The sequence below is a fragment of the Balaenoptera physalus genome (genome assembly GCF_965194825.1).
Source record: "Balaenoptera physalus genome assembly, chromosome: 14".
Classification (NCBI taxonomy): Eukaryota; Metazoa; Chordata; class Mammalia; order Artiodactyla; family Balaenopteridae; genus Balaenoptera; species Balaenoptera physalus.
In genome coordinates, this window is record NC_138893.1 from 27,115,956 (window position 1) to 27,142,037 (window position 26,082).

Here is a 26,082-nt window from a genome sequence, read left to right on the forward strand (position 1 = left end):
CAGCCACTTTTACGAGCGGGAAAGGCCCTTGCTACCCAGCCTTGGCCCTGGACACCAGGAAGCGGCGTGGCTGGGCGCCAGCTCTGGGCCGTGCAATCGGTCCAGGAGAGCAGAGGGCAGGCACCCTGTACTGCCTCTGGTCCGGAGAAGTAGGGAGAGCCGGGAAATCTCCTGAGCTGGTATCTTCCTCTGTAAAGCGGGAATAAGGGTGGCCAGTTGGTGGATGTTGAGAAGGGCTTACTTGTCGTTTAGGCAATATCCAGCACACGCAGGAGGAAGAGCGACTGCCAGAGGGATCTGGACCGGCTGTTCTGGGGGACGGCTTTCCAGGTGACCTCTTGCAATCTGTTTAGGGAGGTTTCAGAGTAAAGGAGATTCCATGGGGAAGGGCAGAAAGGATACATGTTGTCTCATCTTGGTTCTGAGCCTTCCTGCTGTGCCCTCCACGTTGGTCCAAGGCCCCCGCCCTCATGAAGGATAGTGCGTCCCTGTTGCAGGGACCTCACTCATTATGGCTTGTGAATGAAGGAGCCAATGGTGAGAAGGTGATATTCAGGGTATGTTACCCCACCTTGTATCAGTAGCCAGCAGACCACCTTCTGGGACACTTGGGACCTGTTCTGGATAGAGCTATAGACCACAAAGGCTGAGGAGGATGGCCACCTATTGGCTGAGACCGTCCACAATGCAACTTCCCTTCCACAGGGTGTAAAGAGGGCTCAAAGAGTGGAGAACTTGAACTCAGCTTTCTTGCCTTGCCCTGTCCATGCTGTCCCTGGGGGATCTTGTCCAGCGCCAGGACTTTAAATACCATGTCTACGCAGGGAGCTCCAGAAAAGCACAGCCCGTCTGGTGGTCTCCTCCAGGCTCTGATCCTCCTGGTTGTCTACCATGGCAGACCCAACTCTTGCTCTGACTCTGCTTCTCGGCAGGCATCCTGTCTCCACCTGCCCTCCCACCTCTAATCCATCCCTACGTCCACTTCCTGTCTAGCTCCAAAGCGCCTCTTGAATGTGCCCCTCCTCCCCACTCCACTGCCTTCATCTGATGACTGCAGTGGTCCGCCAACTTCTGACTCACTGTTTTCTAGGCAATCCATTCTAAGCGCACCACCCTACAAATGGAACCAGGTCCTGCCAGCCCTCTGCTTAAAAACCTCCGTTCCGAATAGAATCCAAACTCGTGCGAGGCTCTGCCTGACGTCTCAGCTGCTCCTGAGCCCCTCACCCCGTTCCCTGGGCTCCAGCCCCCAGGTCCTTCTCTCAGGGTCAGAGCCCAGCTCTTCCCACCTGAGACTCCCCTCCTTGGTACCTGGCCTGCACCTTCTTCCTGACTGCCTCTGGAAAATCACCCTGCGCCCCTCCCCTCGGCTCCTGTCTCACCAGGTGTATTCACTTGTAGGGTGTCAGTCATGGCCCCCTCCTTCCCCCTCTCTCTGGGCTGTGAGCTCCAAGACAGTCCACGCTATGCCTCTCCCCATCACCTCTCCATCTCCAGCTCCTGACGCAACAGGATAGCCAGGAGGTGCCCAATAAAAGCCTGTGGGCTGACAGAACAGAGGAGGGGCGCCAGCCCCAGCGCCGGGCAGCCCGGTCACCCTGGAGACCAGCAGGTGGGCGGCTCCCTCCTGAGCGCGCCCTGGGGGAACAGCCCCGGTCAGGTGGGGCTTAGGTAGCCCAGTGACTCCAGCCAGCTGTCAATATCCCTGCGAGGTGGCCTCCAGAGCCAGCCTTCTGTACAGGAGGCGATCACTTCAAACTCTGATGAGCGCAGTTTTGCTTGTTAACCCTGCAGGGCTGCAGAGGCAGAGACTGTGATGCAGGAAGAGAGAAACAAGTTGCCCTTGTCAGACATCTGCTGTTGGAAAGTCAGCAGCTGGGGAACATGATGAGGGGCAGATGGTGCCTCTCTCCGGGTGAGATCCTCTCCGCTGGACCCCCGCGATTCTTCCCAGAATTAAGCAATATCCCTCAACCTCTGAAGTCTAAAGACATTCATCATCGTCGTACAAGAGTGCGTTGTCGGAGACGTCGATCCAGGGTTGTGCTGATTCCCATGCGGAAGCCCCTGGATCCTCCACATCCATCTTCCCTCCACCTCCCATGGGCTCAAGGCCCCTCCTGACGTCAGAATCAGTTCCCTTATTCCCCTCCTAGGCTCTGAGGACCACCCGCAGCCTCTGGCCATCCTGAACACCTACGTACTCTCATCTTTTATGACCCCAGGACATGGCCCTTCTTACCTCCACAGCTTCCTCTTTAGCCCCGACGCACTTCCTGTTTAAACCACCATCGGTTTCACATACGCCATCCTCCCACCTGTCTCTCACCTCCTCCTCTTCACCAAGCCATGCAGCTCCTTTCCTTTAAAACACAGCTGGAGGCAGTTTTCCTGTGACTGGTAATGTTAACTGTAGTTATGTGTCCCGTCTTCCATTTTACTGGAGGACCGGGCCTTTGGATTTCTCTGCAGTAACCCAGATAATGCCCATCATGCTTTAAGGGCTCAACAGATGCCAATCAAAGTTAAAATGCTGAGGACAGAAATGGTCTCTAGAAGAATAAGCAAAAAAGGCAAAATTGGTATGTAGAGAGAAATCAGAGTTTGCTTTTAAACATTGTCCAGAAACATTAACATAAAATTGCTCAAATTTAGGAGATAAAATCAGAAGGTTTTGGTGACTGTTGGCTACAGAGCAGGGCAAGGGAGGAAGACTGGTTTTTTTTTTCTTTAATTTTTATTTATTTATTTATTTATTTATTTTTGGCTGCATTGGGTCTTCATTGCTGCGCACGGGCTTTCTCTAGTTGCGGAGATCGGGGGCTACTCTTCCTTGTGGTGCGTGGGCTTCCCATTGCAGTGGCTTCTCTTGTTGCGGAGCACGGGCTCTAGGCGCGCGGGCTTCAGTAGTTGCGGCTCACGGGCTCTAGAGCGCAGGCTCAGTAGTTGTGGCGCAAGGGCTTTGTTGCTCCGCGGCATGTGGGATCTTCCCGGACCAGGGATCGAACCCGTGTCCCCTGCATTGGCAGGCGGATTCTTATCCACTGTGCCACCAGGGAAGCCCAGGAAGACTGATTTCAGGACCTGTCCCCACATAGAGAAAACTCAGGATGGATGGCTATTCCAATCTCTAGAATGTGCCAGAATGAGTAACTCTAGTGGATCCAGAACTTTCCATTTTTACATTACCCATCTATCCTTCTCCCTCCTCTTTTCCCAAGTTATGCCCAAGTATTAACATTTACTAACCAGTGAAATCGTGAGGACAGACCCTTTGCTGGAATTTTCCTTTACCCTTTTTTTCTTGGATTACTTTTCATTGTTGAATAATATATCATGTATTATAGAGATCCTAAATGTACAGTTTAATAAATAAAGACAAATGCATCTATCAAGCTATTGAACATTTACATCACCCCAAAAAGTTCTCTCATGCCTCTTCCCAGAAAATCTCCCACTCCTGCTAAAGGCAGCACCTGTTTTGATGTCTATTACCATAGATAGTTTAACCTGATCTAGATCTTCGTATAAATGGAATCGTACAGAGTATACTTTTTTATTTCTAGCTTCTTTCACACAGCAAAACCTCTTTGAGGTTCATGCTTTATTACCTATATCAGTAATTTAGGTAATGTATCTTTTTTCTCTCATTGCTTCAAAGATTTTCTCACTGGTTTTTTTTTTAAATTTGATTAAAATATGTCTTAGTGCAGTTTTCTTTGTCTCTATCACACTTGGGATTAGTTGTACTTCTTGGCTCATAAAGTATATAATATAGTTTATAATATCAGTTTATAGTTTTCATCAAATTTGGGAATATTTCAGCCATTATTTCTTCAAAAATGTTTTCTGCCTGCCCTCATTTCTGGGACTTCATTTATATGTACATGGTATATCTAATATTGTCCCATAAGTCACTGAAGCTCTTTAAACTTTTAAGCCATTTTTTCCCTCTGTATTTCAGTTTGCCTAGTTTTTATTGCTATATATTTAAGCTTGCTAATCTTTTCTTTTACAGAGCTTAATCTTCTCTGAAGTCCACCCAGTGAAATTTTCATTCAGATATTGTATTTTTAGGTCATAGAATTTTTATTTGGTTGTTTTAAAACTAATTTTTATTTCTCTGCCAAGTTTCTTCATATGTTTGTTTATTGTATTCAGCTTTTCCATTAAATCCTTGAATATATTCATTATAGCACTTCTAAGTTCTTGGCTAATTTTAACATCTATGTCATCTTTGAATGTGCATCTATTGAGTTTTTTTGTCCTGATTATTTTCCTGCTCCTTTGCAGGTCTAATTTTTTTTTTTTTTTTTTTTTTATCGTTTGCAGGATGCAACATTCCTGAGAGTTTACATTGGTTGATCTTTTGTTAGAATAAGTCTGTAGAAATCCTTATAGGTGAGAGTAGCCCCAGTTTTATGACAGACTTCACTGAAGTTTCATCCTGATAATGTACAAGTTAGTATTCTATGGAAGACTTCAGGAATTCTTACGCAGACCTCTAGAACTTCTTTTCTGCACAGATTTATTCTGCTTTGGCACCCTGTCTCACACATTCCAGCCTCCCCAGTAGCCACAAACTTTGATTTCTGTTCCTCTACTCAGACACAAAGCTGCTGTCTCTTTGGGCTTTACTTCTCTGTGCTGCAGTTTAGAAAACTTCCCAGGCAGAATGCTGGGGTTAATGTTGTAATCATCTCATATGTTTCCTTTCTTTCAAGGATCACAGCCTTCCATTGATCAAAACAAACAAAACAAAACAAAAACGAAAAAACTTTACAATGTGTGTCTTTCTAGTTTTATACACTTTTATATGGCGGGAAGGTAAGTTTGATATCCTTACTCTGTCATGGCTAACACAGGATTTCTTACATTTATTTTAAATATTTATTGCATTGTTTTGTAATTATCTATATGGATGCCTTCCCCCAAGGCTTGGTCTAAGTCATTTTTGCATCTTTAGCCGCTATCAAGAACCTTGAATGGTGCAGAGTGAATGATTTTTGAATAAATGAACTAATATATATGTGTATATATATGTGTGTGTGTATGTGTGTGTGTGTGTGGCAATTCGTTTTATGTTATGTGCTGTTTAGAGTTGTAATTAGTTTAGTAAAGTTATGTGGTTATGTTATTTAAATAGCAGTTACCTTTATACTTAAAAAAAAATAGGAAACACATATACATGGCTCAAAATGAAAAAGGTTCAAAAAGTGAAATAATGAAAAACATGTCTCCTTGCTTCCTTGTTCCCCAGACAACCAGTTCGCCTTTTTTGAGACAGAGTTAGTTACCAGTTTCTTGTCTAATCTTCCAGAGGAATATTAGGCATTTGCAAACACATGTATGTATATGAATTTTCTGTTAACTAAATTGCAAGATATGCGTATTCTTCCATACTAGTACTTATAGACCTACTTCGTTCATTTCAGCCTCTGGAGTCAATATGTGGTTGCACCAGAATGTATTTAACTCTGCTTCTGTCGTAGACCACATAGGTTATTCCCAGTCATTTTCTAATACAAGAACAGCTATGTGGAATATCCTTGTTCATATGTCATTCAAATGTCATTTCAAGTATATGAGTATATGTGTGAATATAGAATTCTTGGTCACTGGATCCAGGTTGTTTTTTTAAAAACAGATGAGCAATATGTGTGTGTGTGTGTGTGTGTGTGTGAGTGATTCTTTGGAGATAAATTTTCACTATGTGAGTATGAGTGCAGTTACCATTCCACCTGGAATGACAAATAGCATTAATTACTTCTCTTCTTATATGATTAAGAAAGTTTGATTCAATCCCTTAAGTAAACTGACATCTAAAAACTGGAGTAAATACCATTGGAAGGCCAAATAATAAAACAATTCAGCACCTTCCAAGATCTGCTTCGAGGGATGCATGGAATTCCCTCCTATTCCCCACTCAAAAAATCATAAATGTTTATGCTTTGGCAAAAGTATATTTTTTCCTCAACTTCTTTGAGAAACTTGAAGACCTTCAATGGATTTCTGGCAGAATGAAATGACAATTTCTTTATTTTCCACCATGAAATTCGTGTCTGTAATCCACAGAACATTATTACTTGTGGAATGATTTAGTATCCACCTAGGTTTTGCCTTGTGTATACTTTTGATTTGCTTCAGGAATTGAGGAAAAATGTTGGTAATAGAATATAATACAGCACTGAGATACCAAGGAAAGTCTCTTGGTAAATAGGAGATAGACAGCTATTTCTTATCAGCTATTAAAGCAGGATAGAAATTTAGTTCTTAAATGTTTAATTTCCGGAAGTATTGCAATGTTAAGAAAGGCTTTTATGTATTAAAAGATTGCCTGTTTGAAAGATAAATACCATATGCTATCAGTTACATATGGAACCTAAAATACTACACAATGAACTTATCTACAAAACAGAAACAGACTCATAAACATAGAGAACAGACTTGTGGTTGCCAGTGGGGAGGGGGTGGGGGAGGGATGGAGTGGGAGTTGGGATTAGCAGATGTAAACTATTATATATAGGATGGATAAACAACAAGATCCTACTGTATAGCACGGGGAACCATATTCAATATCCTGTAATAAACCATAATGGAAAAGAATATGAAAAAGAATATATATGTGTATAACTGAGTCACTTTGCTGTACAGCAGAAATTAACACAACATTGTAAATCAACTATACTTTAATAAAAAATTTAAAAATTAATAATTAAAAGAATTTTAAATTGCCTCTTTAATGGAAAATTATGAGTATGTCTAGGCAGCTTCTCTATTAAAATGATCCCAAAGTACACACAGTCTACATACATTTTATAACAAAAGTGAAAATGTACATGAATTAATTAAAAATAGTAAAATAAATCCTGTTATATTCTTTAGAGTTCTAGGTGCTGTAAGATGTATACTTGCGATTTAAAAAAAATGTTAACCTTTAATAACCCACATGACAAACAAAAGAAGAAATCAGCAGCCTCAAATTGTAGAAATAAACAAGAAAGCTAACAGCTTGTCCCAGTGCTTTATCAGCTAGACTAGCACTTTCCAAAGCAAGAATCCTTTAGTAACGATATATTGTGGAGGAAGGAAGAGATGATTGTATATGGTAGACAGTACAAAACGGCCATTTTTAAACTTCATATATGAGTTGCATATTTATTTTCATGTATTTATTTTCATATTGGTACATCATCTGAGATTTTATTACAAGTAGGCTAATGGAGATAGTATCATAGTCAATTAATTTGTAAAAATATGAATATAGAAAAAATATTAAGGAATTAGAGGTGGGAATTCACATCTGTCAAAAATGGCACCAGTGGAGCTGGAATGATGGAATTGTGGGAAGTCTGGAGCCAGGGCCACTGCCCAGGAGCTGACATGACCTTCATCCCAGATTTTGGTCTTGTTCTCCAGTCTATGAAGTCTTTGTGTTCCAGACTGTGCTCTATTTGCAGTAGCCTCTATACCACAGGCTCTGACATCACTTTTCTATTGTCAGCCACACCCAGCTCTGTCTATCTTAGCCCATACTTCATGCAGCCCCTGCCCCTGGAGGAGTCCCCGGACATCTTTCACTCTTAACAGAGGGGGAGACGGTCCCCAATGTCAAGCCCTCTGAGATTCCCAAACCTAGTTGGAAAAGGTTCTTGACTTGAAGCAAGATCACAGATTCTGCCTCCCCAAACTCAAATGAATCAAAAGCAAGACCACCTCCCCCCAACTCTAGGAGGTATGTGTGTGACAGCTTTAGAGCTAATAAAATGCCAAGAGATTTCTGGGGTAGAGGCATATAATTGTTTTTTGCAATAACTTAAAGCTGAGAGGATAAAAGTTCTGGACAAGGATGAAAGTCCATGAACTCAGGAGCAGATCCAAAAGAAACATAACCAGGAAAGAGAACAAGACAGGTGACCTCGTTTGAGGCCCTGTACCAGGTTATGCATGGGACTTCCCTTACCTGAAACGTATGTGAGCTTAAGTCAACTTGATTTAGGTATTTTGTTAAAGCTCTGTACATTCTTTCCTCCTGGATGCATTCGGGGGAAAAAGTGAAAGAAAGTCATCCAGCCCAAAACTGAAGCTTGGTGAAGATAAGACAAAGTGAGCCCAGATAATGTAAGAAGAATATCGGCGGAAATCACTCACAATGTATTAGAACAAAGCAATGGTTGGACAGAACTGCCCAGGTTAAGCATAAGCAAGATAAAAAGAAATGCCAAGGGGACTATGTAAACATACAGCCAAAGGAAAGAAAGACAGAGTAAACCCTCTGGGGTTGGGAAAACACAATCCAATGAACAGTTTCCTCTGCATGTATTATGCTATGTAAAGACTTATAATAAGAAGAATTTATTAAAATAAGAAATGAATAATGAGATAATAAAACAACAGAGACGAACTGAAACTACAAACCACACAATTTCAGATTAAATACATAAGCTAGAAAAAGACTTGACTGAAAGACTAGTTATCCCCACAGAGGAAAGTAATGGTGAGTGCAGAGGAAGAAGGTAAAGAGACCAAATCAATTAGAGAGAGATGGTGGATGTGGAGGTCAAAGATAACCCAACCCAAGAATGACTGATGTGTCTCAAGGTAAGATTTCAGCGAATGGGGCTCACAATTCAGAAATATGATACAGAAAAAATGTATCTGCCATGAATTGAGTGAACAGATTGAAAAGACAATCTAAGAATGAGAAAAAAAATGATACAGAACAATCTATACAAAATGTATTCAGGTCAGCTACTGCATTTCATGAATAAAGGCTTTTATAACTATGCTATCAGAATAAGAAAGTCACAATCAGAGAGAAGAAATAAAGCCGACCTCAGACTCTTCCACAGCAACATTCAATGTCAAAAGACAATAGAGTAACATGCACAAAATTTTGAGGGGAAGAAAATGTAGCAGCCACGTTGTCATTCAAGAATAAAAGCTGACTGCTTCTTCTGACCCTGATGGAGGAACAGGGACCAGATTGGCCCTCCAGTAATAAAACAGAAAATTATATATATAAAAAAAGAGTTTCTAGACACTGGACACCAGGCAGAATAGGACTTTAATTCCTGAAAGAAAAGAAAAAAATGAAGTTTTACTGACCACTGCACCAGGGAGTTTCCAAGGAGGAATTCACAGGCAATGGTGCAAGAGAAGAAACCAGGAAGAGCCAGTAATCATCTGGAGTCAAAGAGAAAGAGATCAGAGTTTGGGGAAGCAAAAGTGGCTAAAATTGGTGGTGCAGAGTCTTGGAGAGAGATAGCTGCTCAGGCAAGCTCTAGAGGTCTGCAGGGAGATCTCTCAAATCTTTGGTTGGTTGCTGGTCCAAAAGGGTGAGAGGAAGCCATCTGAGGTCACAGGAAAAGAGCCACTGGAAAGCAGTGTGACAAACAGTTCCTGGAGTTGACACAGAGCTGGGAAGAAAGACTTTGTAATAGAGAACCCAGAAAGAGACCCACACAGTGTGGTCATCTGATTTTCAACAAAGATGCCACATGCCAAGACAATCTATCAGGGAAAGGGTAATCTTTTCAAGAAATCAAGCTTAAACAATTGCATACCCACATGTATAAGAATGAATCTCAGCCATTACTTCATACTATATTAAGAAAAAACCCTCAAAATAAGCAAATAACCGTAAATGTAAGAATTAAAATTATAAAACTTCTAGAAGAGAGCATAGGAGAAAAATACCTTTGCAATCTTGGGTTAGGCAAAGATTTCTTAAATATGACATTTAAAGCACAATCCACAAAATGAAAACAATTGGTACTTAGACTTCATCCAAATTAGAAAATTTTTCTCTTCAAAAGATACTACAAAGAATATGAAAAGATAAGCCAGAGACTGGGAGAAAATAGTCGCAAAACATATATCTAGTAAAGGACTTACATGCAGAATGCACCATATAAAAAACTCTTAAAACTAAAATGGCCACCAAGAAGGATATGTATAAATAAATTCTGATTACTTCACACAATGGTAAACCTGATGTATTGGCATGAAAGGGAGTCCTATGACAAACTGTTGAGATTTTTAACAGACGATTACGAAATAGAACACGGAGTAGAACTTGATTTTAATATAAACGTGTATGGGCATAAGAATATGGGTATAAAAGTCATTGCCCAAATATGAACACAGTTATTTCTTTTAGGATGAATTTTTAAATTATATCTGCTCTCTTCCTTTTTTCTGTGAGTTCCATTTGATATTTTTTCTAATGAGCATGTATAACGCTTGCATCATGATATAAAATTATTTTCAGACTGGAAGAAGGCTAGAAGGACATAACTACGGAAATTCTGTCCTATCCCTAAAAATGTAGTTAAAATGAATAGACTTAAGTAGAAAAAACTAGTTTTCCCCATAATATGCAATGCTGTGAAGATAAAGATGCACATTCACTGTGTTAAGGGTGTGTGGTTAACTTGGCACAACTTCTTCTGATGAGCAACTTAGCAATGCATAGCAACAGCTTCAGAAAACGTTCACATGCTTTGACTCCCATCTAGAAATCTAAGCAAGGAAATATTCAGAGATACGGATGCAGGATTATCTAGAAGGATGTTCATGCATTGTTCTTTTTCAATCATAATTTAAAGTTTGGAGCAACATAAATGTCCACAATAGTGGAGTATTTGTGCATATATCCCCGATAACTCATTCAACAAATATTTGCTGAGTGTCTGCTGTGCCAGGCTCTTTGGCAGACCCTGGGTCTAGTGGTGACCCAAACAAACATGTCCACCTCCTGGTCCATAGTCTAGTTATTCTAGTGGGAAAGACAGACATTATCGACTCATTCCGCAAGTAAGTTAGGTGCTATCCAAGAAAAGTACAGGATGAAAATGTGCATATACAATATTACTTTATAGCCAGATAAAGAATATAATAAAAAGAAGTGTACATAATATGCTGTGAATATCTATTTATTATCTCGAGAAATGATCTTCTTGCCAAATGGGGGACTTTCTCTGAGGGCCAGAAATGATCATTTACAAACTATTCGCCACTCAACAGGGAGAATGGAGTCACAAAGACTTAAAGCAGGAATGTTCAGAACCACTTCCATCAGAGAACTAAAGAGAGAGAGAGATGAAACCTCTCAAGTTATAATTTAAATAATGTGCAGGTGTCTGTTGGTGGGAATGTAAATTGATACAGCCACTATGGAGAACATTATGGGAGTTCCTTAAAAAACTAAAAATAGAACTACCATACGACCCAGCAATCCCACTACTGGGCATATACCCTGAGAAAACCGTAATTCAAAAAGAGTCATGTACCAAATTGTTCATTGCAGCTCTATTTACAATAGCCAGGACATGGAAGCAACCTAAGTGTCCATCATCAGATGAATGGATAAAGAAGATGTGGCACATATATACAATGGAATATTACTCAGCCATAAAAAGAAACGAAATTGAGTTATTTGTAGTGAGGTGGATGGAGTTAGAGTCTGTCATACAGAGTGAAGTAAGTCAGAAAGAGAAAAACAAATACAGTATGCTAACACATATATATGGAATCTAAGGAAAAAAAAAAAAGTCATGAAGAACCTAGTGGCAAGACGGGAATAAAGACACAGACCTACTAGAGAATGGACTTGAGGATATGGGGAGAGGGAAGGGTAAGCTGTGACAAAGTGAGAGAGTGGCATGGACATATATACACTACCAAACGTAAAATAGATAGCTAGTGGGAAGCAACCGCATAGCACAGGGAGATCAGCTCTGTGCTTTGTGACCACCTAGAGGGGTGGGATAGGGAGGGTGGGAGGAAGGGAGATGCAAGAGGGAAGAGATATGGGAACATATGTATATGTATAACTGATTTTTTTTGTTATAAAGCAGAAACTAACACACCATTGTAAAACAATTATACTCCAATAAAGATGTTAAAAAGAAATTAATGTGCAGGTGTGATCCAATTTGAAAGAGGAAATTTGAAAGGTGCACTTCTTTATCAAGGTCTAAAAATAAGGTGTCAACTTTTCTCTTTTCACTCTCCAGTATCTTTAGCAAGGGCTTCATCTCCTTAGGGTTTCCTTTCGGAACACTTGTTAGGGTCAAGTCATTAACCTTGGTAGGTGGGACTCTGTGTTGTCGGCTGCTAGAATCAGCAACATTTGGGGGGTGCGGATCCTTTGCTCCCTCATTATTTAGGAATTCTAGTTCTCTCCTGACGTGGTAGGCTGAACTTTCTTCCAAGGCACTTGAAAAAGAGTTATAAATTAATTGTGTGATTGAGGAAGTCTTGGAAAGACCATGCCTACCCCCTTGTTCCTGCTGGTTGGCTGTAACCATAGCAACCTCTTACTCCAGACCAAAGTTCAGCTACTGTAAATCTTTATGACCGTGTTCATAGTCCAATGTTCATTAGTATGACCCTTCCTCATGGAGAGCAACGTTTTATATCTTACAAGCAAGTGTTAGACTCCATTTCTAAATACTGGACTCCAAATGAGAAGGTCCAGAAATATTATAAAAAGATCTTTGTTTTTTTACCCTAGGATCCTTATTTTCCTGAGAAGATGCCTACGGCAACGAAAAGTTTGATGTTCTTATCCAGCTTTGTCACAAGCTTGGGGGCTTCCATCGTAATTTGTTCTATTCTTACAACTCAAGAATGGGTCCACAGTACACTTGTCATTAGTGACACTTCTTCGAATGGTAGTGTGATCATCACCTACGGACTCTTTCGTGGGAAGAGTATTCAAGAATTGAATCATGGACTTGCAGAATCAGACAAAAATTTTGAAGGTAAATCATAACTCGTTTGAATGGATACAGTGAGATTGAATTAACTGGGTAAGATTCATACCATCCTGTATTTGGGCCAAATAGCCCTTCAAAAGTAATTTCCTTGTGAACTTAGCTGGGCTGTAGATATGAACGCATATTTTTAATTTTGAAAGTTCACTGAATCATTATTTCAGCTTCCTCGGTTCTGGTTGTGTCTATTAGCAAAACAGTCTAAATCATTCTAGCAGAGGCTATGCTTAAACAGTACTACAGAGGAGTGTATTGATAGGTAAATAGTTAAGCAAAAATATGGAGCACAAACATGGTATTCTACAGCCAGTAGGGAGAACATTTTTAACTGTATTGACTATGGATTTTTAGTTGGAGCAAGAACCTCTGTCCAGAACTTCATTACTGGCATCTACGCAAGGAAAAAATAAAGTGGAAAATATGGACAATTTCTTATCCTTATATCTCAAGTTCATTTCTTTCACTGATTTGAATTTGCAGTCTTACCTCCAATATCTCATTGCTGTTGGAATTGATATTAAATTTCCATTAAGTCTATTAATCGAATATTTTACAGGAATTCCTAAATTTTTTTCTGATTTCATACACACTAATGTCCTACTCTCAATGGGTGGAAAACAAAAATTCCTTGAGAATGATAAGTTGAATTTAGCTATTTGTTTGGCATTTGAAGTTTGAATATATACCATTATGTTTTCTAAATTTAAAACCAAATTTGTAACTTGTTTACCACCTTAAACGGACTTTGTTTCAAAGGGTGCTGCGTGTAGCTCACTACACAGGCTTTATCAGGTATTATGCAGTCATTACCTCTTTCCTTATAAACGTACATCATTTTCTGCCTTATACAAATGTAATGTTTAGCCCTCATGCCCTGCATAATGGTGGGACATTAGCTTTTGACATTAGCTCCAAGTTCTAGCTCTAATTTGTGACTTTATTAATGAAATGATTTCCTTGAATCCAGAGCAACATAATTATATTTCCAAATTACAAATTTGCCTTTTAGACCTTAGCAAAAGCAACATCTCCCCCAGTATTTTAGCAGCGTTACACATCTCCTCTGGTACCAGCCTCAGGTCCTCAGGAAAATGAGGAATATTCTCTTTGCGGCGACTAGAAAAGAAGACTTTCAAAGATTCACTCCCATTTTCAGTTCTGTGAATAGCATTTGCGAAACCAAAACTTGTTCTACTTCCTGAATTTCCAGACACTTGTAAAATTTTTAAAATACGAGAAAACCGCCTGTGAATTTTTTGATTTTCATACAGTGTCTGTTTGGAACCAGTTGGCTCCAATTTGAGATAACTGGCTTCAATGAGATCCCTGACTCCCTACATCCAGAGAAGCGCCAAAGAGGCCCGGGTGGGTCAGCACCTGGTTCTAGAACCCCATGGGAGTGATGTGAGCACGGTGGCTTTGGGAGGGCAGGGACAGCGGTGGTCAAGGATAGCTCTGAAGGTGGCAGGGCAGCCCAGTGGGCCCACAGAGGAGGTGAAATATTTGCATTTGCTTTGCCTGGCTCTCTATTTTTACTATTTTTTCTTTTTCCTACTTTTACTCTTTTCCCCAGAGAGCCACGTTCCAACTTCAAGTCACTGTATTCAGTCACCCCAGGGGCTGTAGAAGATAAACGACCTCCCAGGCACTGAGATGCTGCACAATTGCAGGGCGTTAAAATCGTCTAGGGACACCTCAGGGCCCAGGGGGTCTTCAGTGTTGATGGTTTTAGCAGTCGTTGAACTGGGAACACTTGCAAACAGTCCTCTCGGAGAGGGAAAAGTCACGTAACCCGAATGTAGATGGTGGTTCAGCTGGTGCAGGTGTGTGGACATGGTCCCCCGGGAGCAGAACTGCAAACGCGCAGTGAGACAGGTTCTTTAGGACCCCACGGGCTTATTTCCAATCAGAAACCAACCATTGGCAGTACAACAAAATCATCGTATAAATGCCACTTTCCTGCCCTGCCGTGGTGGATTGCCTTTTCGTATGAGAAGTTAACCATGTCAGTTTCTTAGCTAGGATGAGGTCACACTGAAATCTCCAAAGAGTTATGAATGTTGCAAAGCTCTGCTATATTTCTACATAGGATTTATCACATGGTGCCGATTTGGGGCTGTAGATTTTGAAATGAAGTGATGATGGCTGAGTTCAACTTGCCAAGATAATTCAGCCTACAATACGCCAGTTGGTGAGGAAAAGAATCAGTCCAACCTGGGGAGGAAACTCTCCGTGGTGTAGCCCCCTGGTGACCAGGTGCTTGAGGAGGGGGTGGAGGCCATTCCTCCGCACAAAAAAGCCACCGGCTCTCCCTCAATTTCCGAGGACTTCCTGAAAAGCAGAGCTAGAAGGGCCAGATGGCCAGTGGGGCTTGAGTATCAATGTCCATGCACAGGAAGCCCGGATGTCCGGATGACCCCCATGTGTGCACTGCCCACCACCCAGTACATTTCGGCCTCCCAGCTGCAGGAGCCGTGGCCTCTTTCCCCGGGGCTGCCAGAATCCGAGCGATTAGTTTCAATTGTGAGGTGGCTTTCTCGATTCCGATGCTTGACCCCTCAAAGGAAGGAAAAAGAACAGAATGTATTTGCTAATTTTGTAGGCAGAGAGCAGCTGTCAGATGCTGTGGGGGTTGATTGTGATTTCATTCTTGCCAACTTTCACTGAATTTCCAGCTTTCATTGTCTGAGTTCTGAGCCAGGAAGGGGAGGGGAGATACAGCTGTCATACCTGTGTGGCAGGGAATTCAGAAGGCCGAAATAGAATTTGGAAATATGGCAGTTAAAATTAAGATAAATTGTCACCTTAATTCATAGAAAAGTGTGAGTCAGTAGACTCCAAATGGACTCCCTTTTGAGAACTGATGTCTAGTAGATCTTACCAACAGTCAAAAAGAAAGCCAAACCTGACTGTCACTTTCTAATTTACTCTGAAAAGGTGGAATGTTCACCATTTGCAAATGAACATCCATTTACAGCTTTTAATAAGAAAGCTTCCCCAGGGCAATTTGGTGCCTTGGACACAGGACATTTTTCCCACGCTGAAATTTTTATTTTCTAGTTAAATATCCAAATTTTGTCTTATTGGCTAAGGACAGAGGTCATTTAGTTCCCAGCAAACTTCTGATTCGATGCTGGAGTTTCCTCCTGCATGCTCAGGCAGAGGCTGTGGGAGTGTGGTACAAACAGGAGCAGTTCTTGCCTGTGGTGACTAAGTTTGGAAACATCTGCAGCATTTGACCCTGCACCTCTGAACAGGTGTGTCCTGCTTCTTGTTTCTCCTATTCTGGTGTCATCTTCCACGAGCTGCAAAATAGGTGTGTGCTACATCACAGCCATGCCAAGCCCTCACCACTGCATCTCCGGGGTGAGCCAGGCAAAGGAGCTAGAGCCTCGGGCTTGAGGGCAGGGCCTTCGGAACTGTCCCAGCCCAGACGGCTTCCCGGAGGGCAGGGGGCCCATCGGGTCCCACCCAACCCCACGCAGGCAGCAGGGGGTGGCAGAGAGGACCGCATTCTCAGTTTAATCAATGCCTTTCAGAGTTCTTACCTGGAGTGCATAACAGAGGGGGCTGCGCTGAGAACTTAGCCCTTCCCATGGGTTAATAACAGAAACAGTGACAAGGGCTGGGCACTGCTAGGGACGAGCAGACTGGACGTGTGTGCGCTGAACTTTGCACCCAGGCCCGTCTCACTGAGTGGTGAACTCATGGCCTCTGTGTTGCTGAACTGGTATTTCCTTCTTCTGTCTTCTCTGGTCTCCCGTGGGGTTTGAAGGGCTGGAGCTGTGCTCACAGGAGGCCATACCCACATTTCTTTTCTCCCGCCCCTTGTCTTTCCTGACTCCTTTCTTGTCTGCTGGCCACACCCTCCTGCCTGCCGGACAGCGCTGTGCTCTTGGCATTCTATCCCTGCTCTGTCTGGAGACACTTCCAGCTCTGGGCCTGGCCACGTGACACGGCCATCAGGATGAATTCTCTCACACACGAGGGTCTTTACAACCAGATCCCCAACGTCCAGATGTCTGAAGGCAGATTTGCTGGCCAAATCTCTTTCATGTCCACCCTCTGTCCGATGACAGGAAATTTACCTCCCTCGCAAAGTACCGCTGATTTAAAAAGAAAAACATCTGAACTAATAACATGTGGGTATTCAGAGATGGAGAGAGGATGGACCCCGCACAAGTATCGTCACATCTTATCGGGAGAGTTGAGCCCGTCTGGCCAGCACGGGTAGGGAGGTAAAGTCAGACTAAATGTGTGCGGAGTCGGGACCAGGCTGGCAGGAGCTTTGGAATCACGTCTTATGAAGAACACATTGGGGTTTATACCCCTTTTCAAATACTGGGAAAGGCTCCAGGCAGGAGAGGAGGGAGTAGATTCTGCGTCACTCCAAAAGAGGATTAGGATGCAGGGTAAATGCTGTAGAGACGCAGAATGAAAAACCTTTAAATGACTAAGGAGACGCAGTGATGGAAAAGGCCACCTTGCAAAGAGAGGGCTCCTTGCTGCCAGGACACGTTTCAGGAGGAGGCTGCAGATCTCCTCTGGCTCCCAGGGCCGCTTTCTTGAAACTGCGCCATCCATGGCGGAACAAGAAGGTTTCCATGGCCGTTCTGGTTTCTGTTCTTTAAAGCTGCTCTGGGGTGAAGATGTGAGAGGCTCCTGCTCTCTCCCAGGGGACCTGAAAAACAGGAATGGAAAGAAGGAAGCTTTTACTTTTTCTTTCCCACCCCCATCATGGTTCTAACACCTTGTAATTCCCAATGATGGTGTTAGTACATTACCAAGGACTCTGAAATCTTTTTCCCAATTTACTTTTTTCCTTCTGTCGCTGTGACTTTCACAGAACCTCTTGGTAAACACTTTATTGAATGTGCTGGCAATCTCCTAAGGGCCTAAAACACACTGGCTGCTCTTGGAGATGTTTATAAACGCATGGCTGGGTTTCCAGGTAAATGGGGGGGGGGTAGAGCGCGTCTCTGGTGTCTGCTCATTTTGTAAACAAAGGACAGAGCGGAGGAAACAGATGCCTGGGGAGGCCGGCTGCTGGTGGTTAGAAAGAGGAGAACGGCAAAAGCAGGAACTGATGGCAAACGGCCCAGCGCACCTGTGTTTCATGTTACACAAGTGCATATCCACGTCTGGAGCTCCCCTACACTTAAGAAGTATGCAAATTTTATGAAAAGACTGACAGTTTCTAACCCCAGTGCCTAAGCGGGTAGAATGGGGAAGGAGGTAGAATGGGGTGCGTGAGGGTGGACCTGCCCTCCGGTCCAGAGTTGGTCTTTGCATTTGGTGCCACGTGCTTACCAAACATTGCTTTAGTTTTAGGGACATTGAACAATTCTTCCCCAAAGACTCTGCACTTGGTGGTCATCCTGTTCCTGGTCCTCAGTTTGTTGACTTCGCTGTTGAGCTCTGGATTCACCTTCTACAACACCGTCAGCAACCCCTATCAGACGTTCTTGGGACCGATGGGGGTGTACACCTGGAGCGGACTCAGCGGTGAGTATCGGCCGAGACGACGTGCTCTCTGCCTCCGTCCCCCTGCTTCCCTCTCACACACGTGGACACACACGGTCACGGTCGAGCCATGGGCATTAAGAGGGCCTCCTGTGTGCTGAGTTGTGTGCTGGGGGCTGAGGTTTATTTTTGTAAACTTACAGCATTTATTCAGTATCTTTGGAAATAAAATTCTGTTTTAGGTGAGCAGGTAAGAGACCAGAGTGAGGTGAGGAAGGCGTGTTAGGTGTTAAAATATATGACATACCCAGTCTTTGCTTGAGTATCTGGCGTAAGGAGTTGAACGAAAAACACACGCATCCACAAAACATTCACTGGGCTCCTGCCGTGTGCTTGACTCCAAATGAGGCTCCACGTGATGTGTGGAAGTCAACACGTGAACACACATGCATGTGTGTTATTTAGTCTCCTTCTTGCCCCCATAGAACAGCAGTCAACTTGGCTTAAAATCTAAACCTGAGCGTGGCACAGAGAGCCTCCAAGAATGTCATTTTGGAGACTCTGGGGCCAATGCCCTTCTTGTGGGCAACCTGTGAGTCTCGGATGTTGCTGGGCGGTGCTGCTAGGTTGCGTGACTTGTTTCCTGGGAAAGGTATTGGGGTGGGGGATGGGAAGTGGAGCCCAGCTTGAGTCACAGTGTTTTGGACTTTCTCTGGGTCTCTGGACTCTGTGGCCACTGTGTCTGCCCAGGGACGTGGTCACGTGGGAGCCTCGTTGCCCCTGCCAGGCAGCCGGGTTTCTCCTGCTCTTTTCCCTCCCTCCACCATAAGAACATGATCTCGAGATCGGATCAGAAGCAGCCCATCCTACTAACCGGGCGGCTCTGGAGGTGGTCGCATGTAAGCCCGAGGTGGTGCATTTTTTAAAAAATGTTACTTTATTTATTTATTATTTTTATAAATTTTTTTTAACTTTATTTTTGGCTGCGTTGGGTGTTCGTTGCTGCGCGCGGGCTTTCTCTAGCTGCGGCGAGCGGGGGCTACTCTTGGTTGTGGCGCGTGGGCTTCAGTAGTTGTGGCACGTGGGCTTCAGTAGTTGTGATTCGTGGGCTCTAGAGTGCAGGCTCAGTAGTTGTGGAACATGGGCTTAGTTGCTCCGTGGCATGTGGGATCTTCCTGGACCAGGGCTCGAACCCGTGTCCCCTGCAGTGGCAGATTCTTAACCACTGCGCCACCAAGGAAGCCTGGTGGTGCATTTTTAACACAGACCAGGAACGTTCAGGGACAAAGAAAGATGCCCTGGATACTAGGCTGTAAGGAAGCCTCAGAGGAGGGGCTCTGGGCAGCAGCTCTCTCCTGTCCCCCTGCTGAGAGGCCATCCTCACACTGGCCGGTGCAGGTGGCAGGAGGGGCCCCTGTGCTGTGGCTCCCAGCGGTGCGGTGCTGAGAACGAACACCCGGCTCTCGGGGGAGGGAAGCCCTGGCTGCAGCCCTGGCTGGTGCGAGTGTGTAAACACTTCCACTGCGGCCTTTTTCAAGCTAATGGTTGAGGAGATGTGTGAGCCAGTCCCAGCCCAGCATGGATACAAGGGAGAGCCATGCAACTCACTGATCAAGCAAGCGCAGTTCATAACTATCGTGCACCACAATGGTGGAAACTTGGGCTGCCCTGGGCAAGCCTGCACCATGGCCACGTCGCACACTCACCCCTCAGCTCTGAGCGTTTGGTGTCAGGCTGGTGTAGCCACACCCACACACGACTAGCCCTTTCCTTTCTTTCTGTGCTTTTATTAGCCGGTGGTAAAAACAAACAAATGCCCCAATTTAAAGGGCATCTGCTGTGGGCCAGGCACAGCAGTCCTGCGGAATGAGTATTCCTGCTTCCTGGCTCACAGTGGAGCTGGGGGAATTGGTTCCAAACTCAGAGATCCTCATCCAAATGCTTGGGTTCCTTGCCCCAAGCTGTTTCTAGGACAGTAGTTCACCTCCGTCAACCAAAGCAAAGGCAAGACTCATTGGCACTCATTGCCAGGGTAAAAAAATAGATTATTTTAATTTTTGCTCATATGATTAAGAAGCTAAGGGACACTGTGGCTTCAGGTACAGCTGGATCCAGGGTCTCAGCCAGCACCGTCAGAACTCTGTTTTCCTCCAGTGTTCCCTGTATCATTAAGCAGCTGGGCTGGTCCTCTTAAAGGCAAGAGGGCTGCCAGCCCTCCTTGGCCCATCACCAATGCAGCAACCCCAGGAGAAAAGACGACTTTTCCCCCCAAATCTGACTCTCACTGGAATTGCCCTTCTGCATTTCTGGAGCAAGCTCCATGGCCGGCAGGGCTGAATTCACTGACTGAGCCCCTTGGCAGAGGACTGACCACCTGGGAGCTGGGGAGGATGGATCCAAGAGGAACATCGGGCTCTCGGACCAGATGGGAAGGCCCGATGTGGGCCCAGCGGGACAAAGCCGGCCCCCGTTCCTCGGTCTACACCTGCAGGGCTTGGAGCGCATCCCTCCATCTTGGCAGGAAGGAGCCTCAGGTTTTCAGCCTCTTTCTCCGTGGTCGAGTCTAAGCTGGCTTTGCACAGGGCACGTTTGTGGAGGAAAACATGGAAAACGGGGCCTGCAGCCTCCCTCACCCCGGTCCTCACCTGCTTCTAACAACAAAAAATTGTTTGCCAGGCAGCAAACTCCCGCCACGTTCCCTCCCAGGCTTGGGGCAAATTCTGACACACAGAGAGGCTGTGAGCTGGGCAGAAACACATTCGGAGACTTTGACTTTGCCTCTCTGTTCAGCGTTTGGCTTTGCCTCTGAAGGCCCTCACAGCCTCCAGCTTTGACAGGGCAGACTGGGGCCCCGAATTTGGTCGGAGAACTTAGTGAAAACTCAGTTCATGGGAGGCTTAGCCTGCAGAGGGTTTGGCCACAGAGATGCCATCACTGTGTCCTTGCCTTGGGTCACTGTGGGGAGAGGGCAGGGGTCAGGCTGCCCTCAGGGGTCCTGGAGGCAGAGGGAAGGGCCACACACCCTTCTCCAGGCTGGGCTTGGACACCCTCTCTTTGGCTGCAGGGAAGAAGAGGGAGTGGTTCTCTAGTTTGTTTCTGAAGGATCAGGAGGGGGTTCTGCTTTTTTAAAAAATTTATTTATTTATTTTTGGCTGTGTTGGGTCTTTGTTGCTGCATGTAGGCTTTCTCTAGTTGCAGCAAGCGAGGGCTACTCTTCATTGAGGTACACAGGCTTCTCATTGCGGTGGCTTCTCTTGTGGAGCACGGGCTCTAGGTGAGTGGGCTTCAGTAGTTGTGGCTCGTGTGCTCAGTAGTTGTGGCTCATAAGCTCTAGAGTGCAAGCTCAGTAGTTGTGGTGCACGGGCTTCTCATTGCGGTGGCTTCTCTTGTTGTGGAGCACGGGCTCTAGGCACATGGGCTTCAGTAGTTGTGGTGCACGGGCTCAGTAGTTGTGGCGCGTGGGCTCTAGGAGCACGGGCTTCAGTAGTTGTGGTGCACGGGCTCAGTAGTTGTGGCACACGGGCTTAGTTGCTCCACAGCATGTGGTATCTTCCTGGACCAGGGCTTGAACCCGTGTCCCCTGCATTGGCAGGTGGATTCTTAACCACCGCGCCACCAGGGAAGCCCTGGGATTCTGCTTTGAGGAGAAAAATACCAGCATCACCTCCCGGGCCCCTGTGCCCTCTGACCCCAGCCTGGCGTGGCCCAACCCTGACCCCAGGGGATAGAACTGTAGTCTGAGAGACGATGGAGCCGGAGAGAACCTTGCAGAGGGTGTGTCCCAACACATTTGATCCTCAGCCCAGGAACCGAGAGCAGAGCGTAACCCGGCGGCTCACACGGCCCGATGGGGACAGGCTGGGGAGGGAAGCCAGTGTCCCGAGCCTTCAGGGGCTCTTCCTTCTACCAGGGGCTCCCTCCAGGCCCAGTAGATCTTCCGTCCCAGAAGCCGGACGACAGGCTGTGAGAGGCGTGCCCTTTTTCAGGGGGCTCAGGTCAGCATCCGTGTCCCTGGCGGCCCCTCCCAATTCGAATCAAAGCATCCACTTCAGGAAAAAGCATTTAACCCATTTCCATCCTACCCCTTTATGACTAAGCTTTCACTAGAAACTTCCCAAGAGCACAGTGAAGGATAATTAAGGGGTGTGAGACGCATAGCGCAGAGAGCAGGGGGTTTGTATGTACCCACTCCTTTTATGATTAAGAAATAAAACCATTAGGTTGAGGATGAAAGACCGTCATCACGGAGAGTGAGAACCCTCACGCAGAAGCCCTCTCATTAGGGCCTCTGGAGGGCCGTTCCCCGGGTGTGGGTTACCATCAGGACAAGATTGATGATTAGGGCCTCTGGAGGGCCGTTCCCTGGGTGTGGGTTACCATCAGGACAAGATTGATGATTAGGGCCTCTGGAGGGCCGTTCCCTGGGTGTGGGTTACCATCAGGACAAGTTTGATGCCAAAATGTCCTTCTAGTTCTGGGTAAGTGTCAGCAGATGACGAGTCACGCAGCCTGGGTCCCAGAGGACCTCCGTCCTGGGGATTCCCGGACAGCCACCCGGCGCGCTCAGGCCCCGCTCCACCCGACGGCGCGCCGGCGCATCACAAGTCTGGAATGTCTGCATCCTGACCTTCCTCCTCCCGCCTTTTTAAACAGCTTTATTGAGATATGACTCACATACCATATAGTTCACCCATTTAACCTGTGCCATACAGTGGTTTTAGTGTATTCACAGATCTGTGCCACCATCACCACAGTTGATTCTAGAATATTTTCATGGTCTCAAAAGGAAACTGCCCCCCCCCCCCCAGCCCATCCGCAGTCCTAAGCAGCCACGAATCTACTTTGTGTCTCTAGCTCGCGCTCTTGGGAAGATGAGGGCTGAGGCTCGGGGAAGCTAAGCTCGTCTCCCAGGGCCAGTAGCCGGAGCCCTTGAACCCTGCTCTCTCTGACTCCAGAGCTGCGCTCCGTAACTAGGCCAAAGGAGCTTTCCAAAGTCAAAATGGAGGAATGCTCTCTAGTGAAGGACCTTGTGAAGAATAAAAAAGGGAAGGTAAACAATTTAAAAGGCCCTTCTAAAATGAGTTTAGTAAAGAGATCCTTCCTGGTTAAATGCTGTACTCCGTTGTGTGTAGAATGAAATCCCAGCTCCCGAGCCGGCATTCAGGGCTCTCCAGGTGGGCTCATCCTCTGTATCCAGTACTCAGGACCCTCAGGACCCCTCCCCGTCAGATGAGCTTGTGCCTCACAGACCCGAATGCTCTGAGTTCATCATCCACCACGAGTCTCTGTTGGGGCTGCCTTTTCTATCTGTCCTCCCTCGGCCTTCCCATCCCGCTGGCCTCTCTAGATAGTTTCCCCGTTGACCCCCGTGTTCAAGCATTTATTCATCACTCGTTCAGCACACCTGCTATTGCCCAGGGAAGTGGGCAGAGCAGCTCCTTCTGGAAGGACTTGAGCTGAATGCTTGTCCCTGTCCGCAACTGCCCTGCACCAGCTTTAGCATTTGGAGCCTAGCATCTAGCTCGCGTCTTTCATTCCTTTTACATTCTCCCTAATGCTTAAAAGAGAGTAAATCCCAGTGTAGACATTCAGTGAGTACCCATAGAGTACGTGTGGTAAAGGAAAACAGCGACATTAAAAAATGTTATCACCGTGTTACCTATGAAACTATTTCTTCCTTTCAGCATCCTTCGTATTCATAACCATGGTGCTGTTTGTGGGGAACACACAGTCCAATCACCTCTCCGAAGAGCTGGCCCAGAGGCTCTACCCACTTTATCCGGCAGCCACTCACCGAGGAGCGTCCCACAGTTACAGGTACTCGTTCTGGCTCTCGCTGCTCGTCATTCTTCTAAACGCAGTCACCGTGGTCATCATCATCTTCTACCAGAAGGCCAGACACCAGAGGAAGCAGGAGCACAAAAAGCCCATGGAATATGCCCCAAGGGATGGAATTTTATTCTGAGTTCTGTACCCGCATTTGGTGGTTAGGTCTACTCTGTTGTGTGCCAGCTCCCCGAGCGGTAACTGGCTGGCTTGTCTGCAGGTAAAGTGCAGCCCTGTTTGACTGTCATTCCGTGACAGTTTTTGTATCTCATGACACTATGTTCTTCATAACTGATGTACCCTTGCAAAAGGATTCTTCCCACGAGGGTGGGGAAGATGAAAGAGAAAGCTCTCCAGTCCTTGTAGTGTTCAAAGCAGCAGAATGATTGTGAGCCTACGGACCCTTCTGACCGGGTCTCAGTCTCTTAGGTAATAAAGCTTTGGGTTACACACCTTCCCTTTGAGTTGCTCAAAGCACTTTGGTACCTACGATCTCATTCACCTCAGGAGAGACCACGCATTTTTCTTCCACTCTATGAAGGAAGACTTCCAGGCACAGAGAGATTCAGAACTTGTTTTTCCTAGACCAGGTGTTGGAAGCAAAAGGAGAGACTTAGGGGTGTACGACCTGGTCCTCTGGACCCTCAACCGCCAATATAACTTAAGCCCAATGGTGAGTAGAAATGCTGATATTCATTTTTGAGTTTCCAAGATGGGTTTTTTTGTAGGGAAAAGATTAGGAAGGAAGAAGATCAAGGAAAGATTAAAATTATAGCCCTACAGCCTCATGCTAAGAAGGTTAAATATATTTTTGCTTTAAAAAGATCGTGGTGAATTCAGTCAAAAGAGAAATGTCATATTGCGGTAAGTTCTAAAAACCCCATCAACCAACCCTCTGCTTAGCTGCTGCAGTGTCCTCGACACAGGTGTAGATGGTCAGGTGGGAGTGTGTCACCCATCAGCAGACTCCTGCCCAGCCAGAGGCTAAGAAATGGGTTCCAGCTCTATGGCTTGCAGGCATACCCTGATTCAGGGCCAGGGCAGGTGCACAGCACAGGTGATGGGTTGCCTTCTAAGAACAGGTGGGTGGAACGAGTTCATGGCCTCATGAGAGGACAATGGGTGACCTGGAATATTTTACAAGACACCAGATGGATTCGACCTACTTCGCCAGTAGGATATTCTCCCGGAAAATCACTTTGAGAATCTTTTGGGCTTGACAGAACACTGACAGAATTCTGAAATAATCACCTTTCATGTCTTGATGGAACCAGAGCCAAAAGAAGCAGAATTCCCTTAGTGTAATTTACAAAGCAGCAGCTCTTTGGACAGAAAGATACATCCTTTATGAAACTGGCAGAGATTAACCATCTTCTTACCCATTACTTTTTAACAATCTGTCTTAGAAATAACATTTTTCATTCAAGAAACATGCACTGAATACCTGCGATGTGATTAATGCCTTGCTAAGCCAGGTACCTGCCCCCGCGGAGATCACAATTGAACAGTCAAGACAGACATTCAAAAAGCAGTCACTAATTCCGTGTGAAATCCGTTCTTAGTCACAAAACTGTGTTCATCCTTTGAAAGGTCAGTTCTCCATAACCTCCCTCCGCCAAATCCTACTAAAGTCAAAATTACTCTAATAAATCAACTTAGTGTGAAACTGAGCATATTAAAAATATGATTACCCACAGTGAAACTGTTCTAAATTCCTTGAAGCTAAAAACATTTATGTTCTTTGGAAGTTTGAATTTTATATCATATTTTGATAATAGGGATGAGTAACAAAGAGGAAACAGATGAGGGTAACAAATTTGCCCTCACATCCTGTATCAGTACGAAGGATTCTGTAGCTGGTGAAGACTGTGTTTACTCATCTCAGCATTGGAGCAGAGCTCGGTTTCTTTAGGGGACAAACTATCTTAATCCTTATATCACAAATGGTCTTTGAGGAACCATTTAAGACACGGGAAAATCAGGTAAGTGGAACTACAGTTCACAGTTCGGG

At 45.1% G+C, this 26,082-nt stretch overlaps 1 protein-coding gene across 1 annotated transcript; it reads left to right on the forward strand.

The window, feature by feature from the left end:
- The first annotated feature begins 116 nt into the window (after positions 1–116).
- CLRN3 (clarin 3) lies at positions 117–25,773 on the forward strand. The gene is made up of 3 exons (XM_082423444.1): positions 117–12,770; positions 18,108–18,287; positions 23,930–25,773. Exons 1-3 carry the CDS (start codon positions 12,542–12,544, stop codon positions 24,208–24,210), a joined length of 690 nt encoding a protein of 229 aa, XP_082279570.1. The 5' UTR covers positions 117–12,541; the 3' UTR covers positions 24,211–25,773.
- The last annotated feature ends 309 nt before the right edge of the window (positions 25,774–26,082 follow it).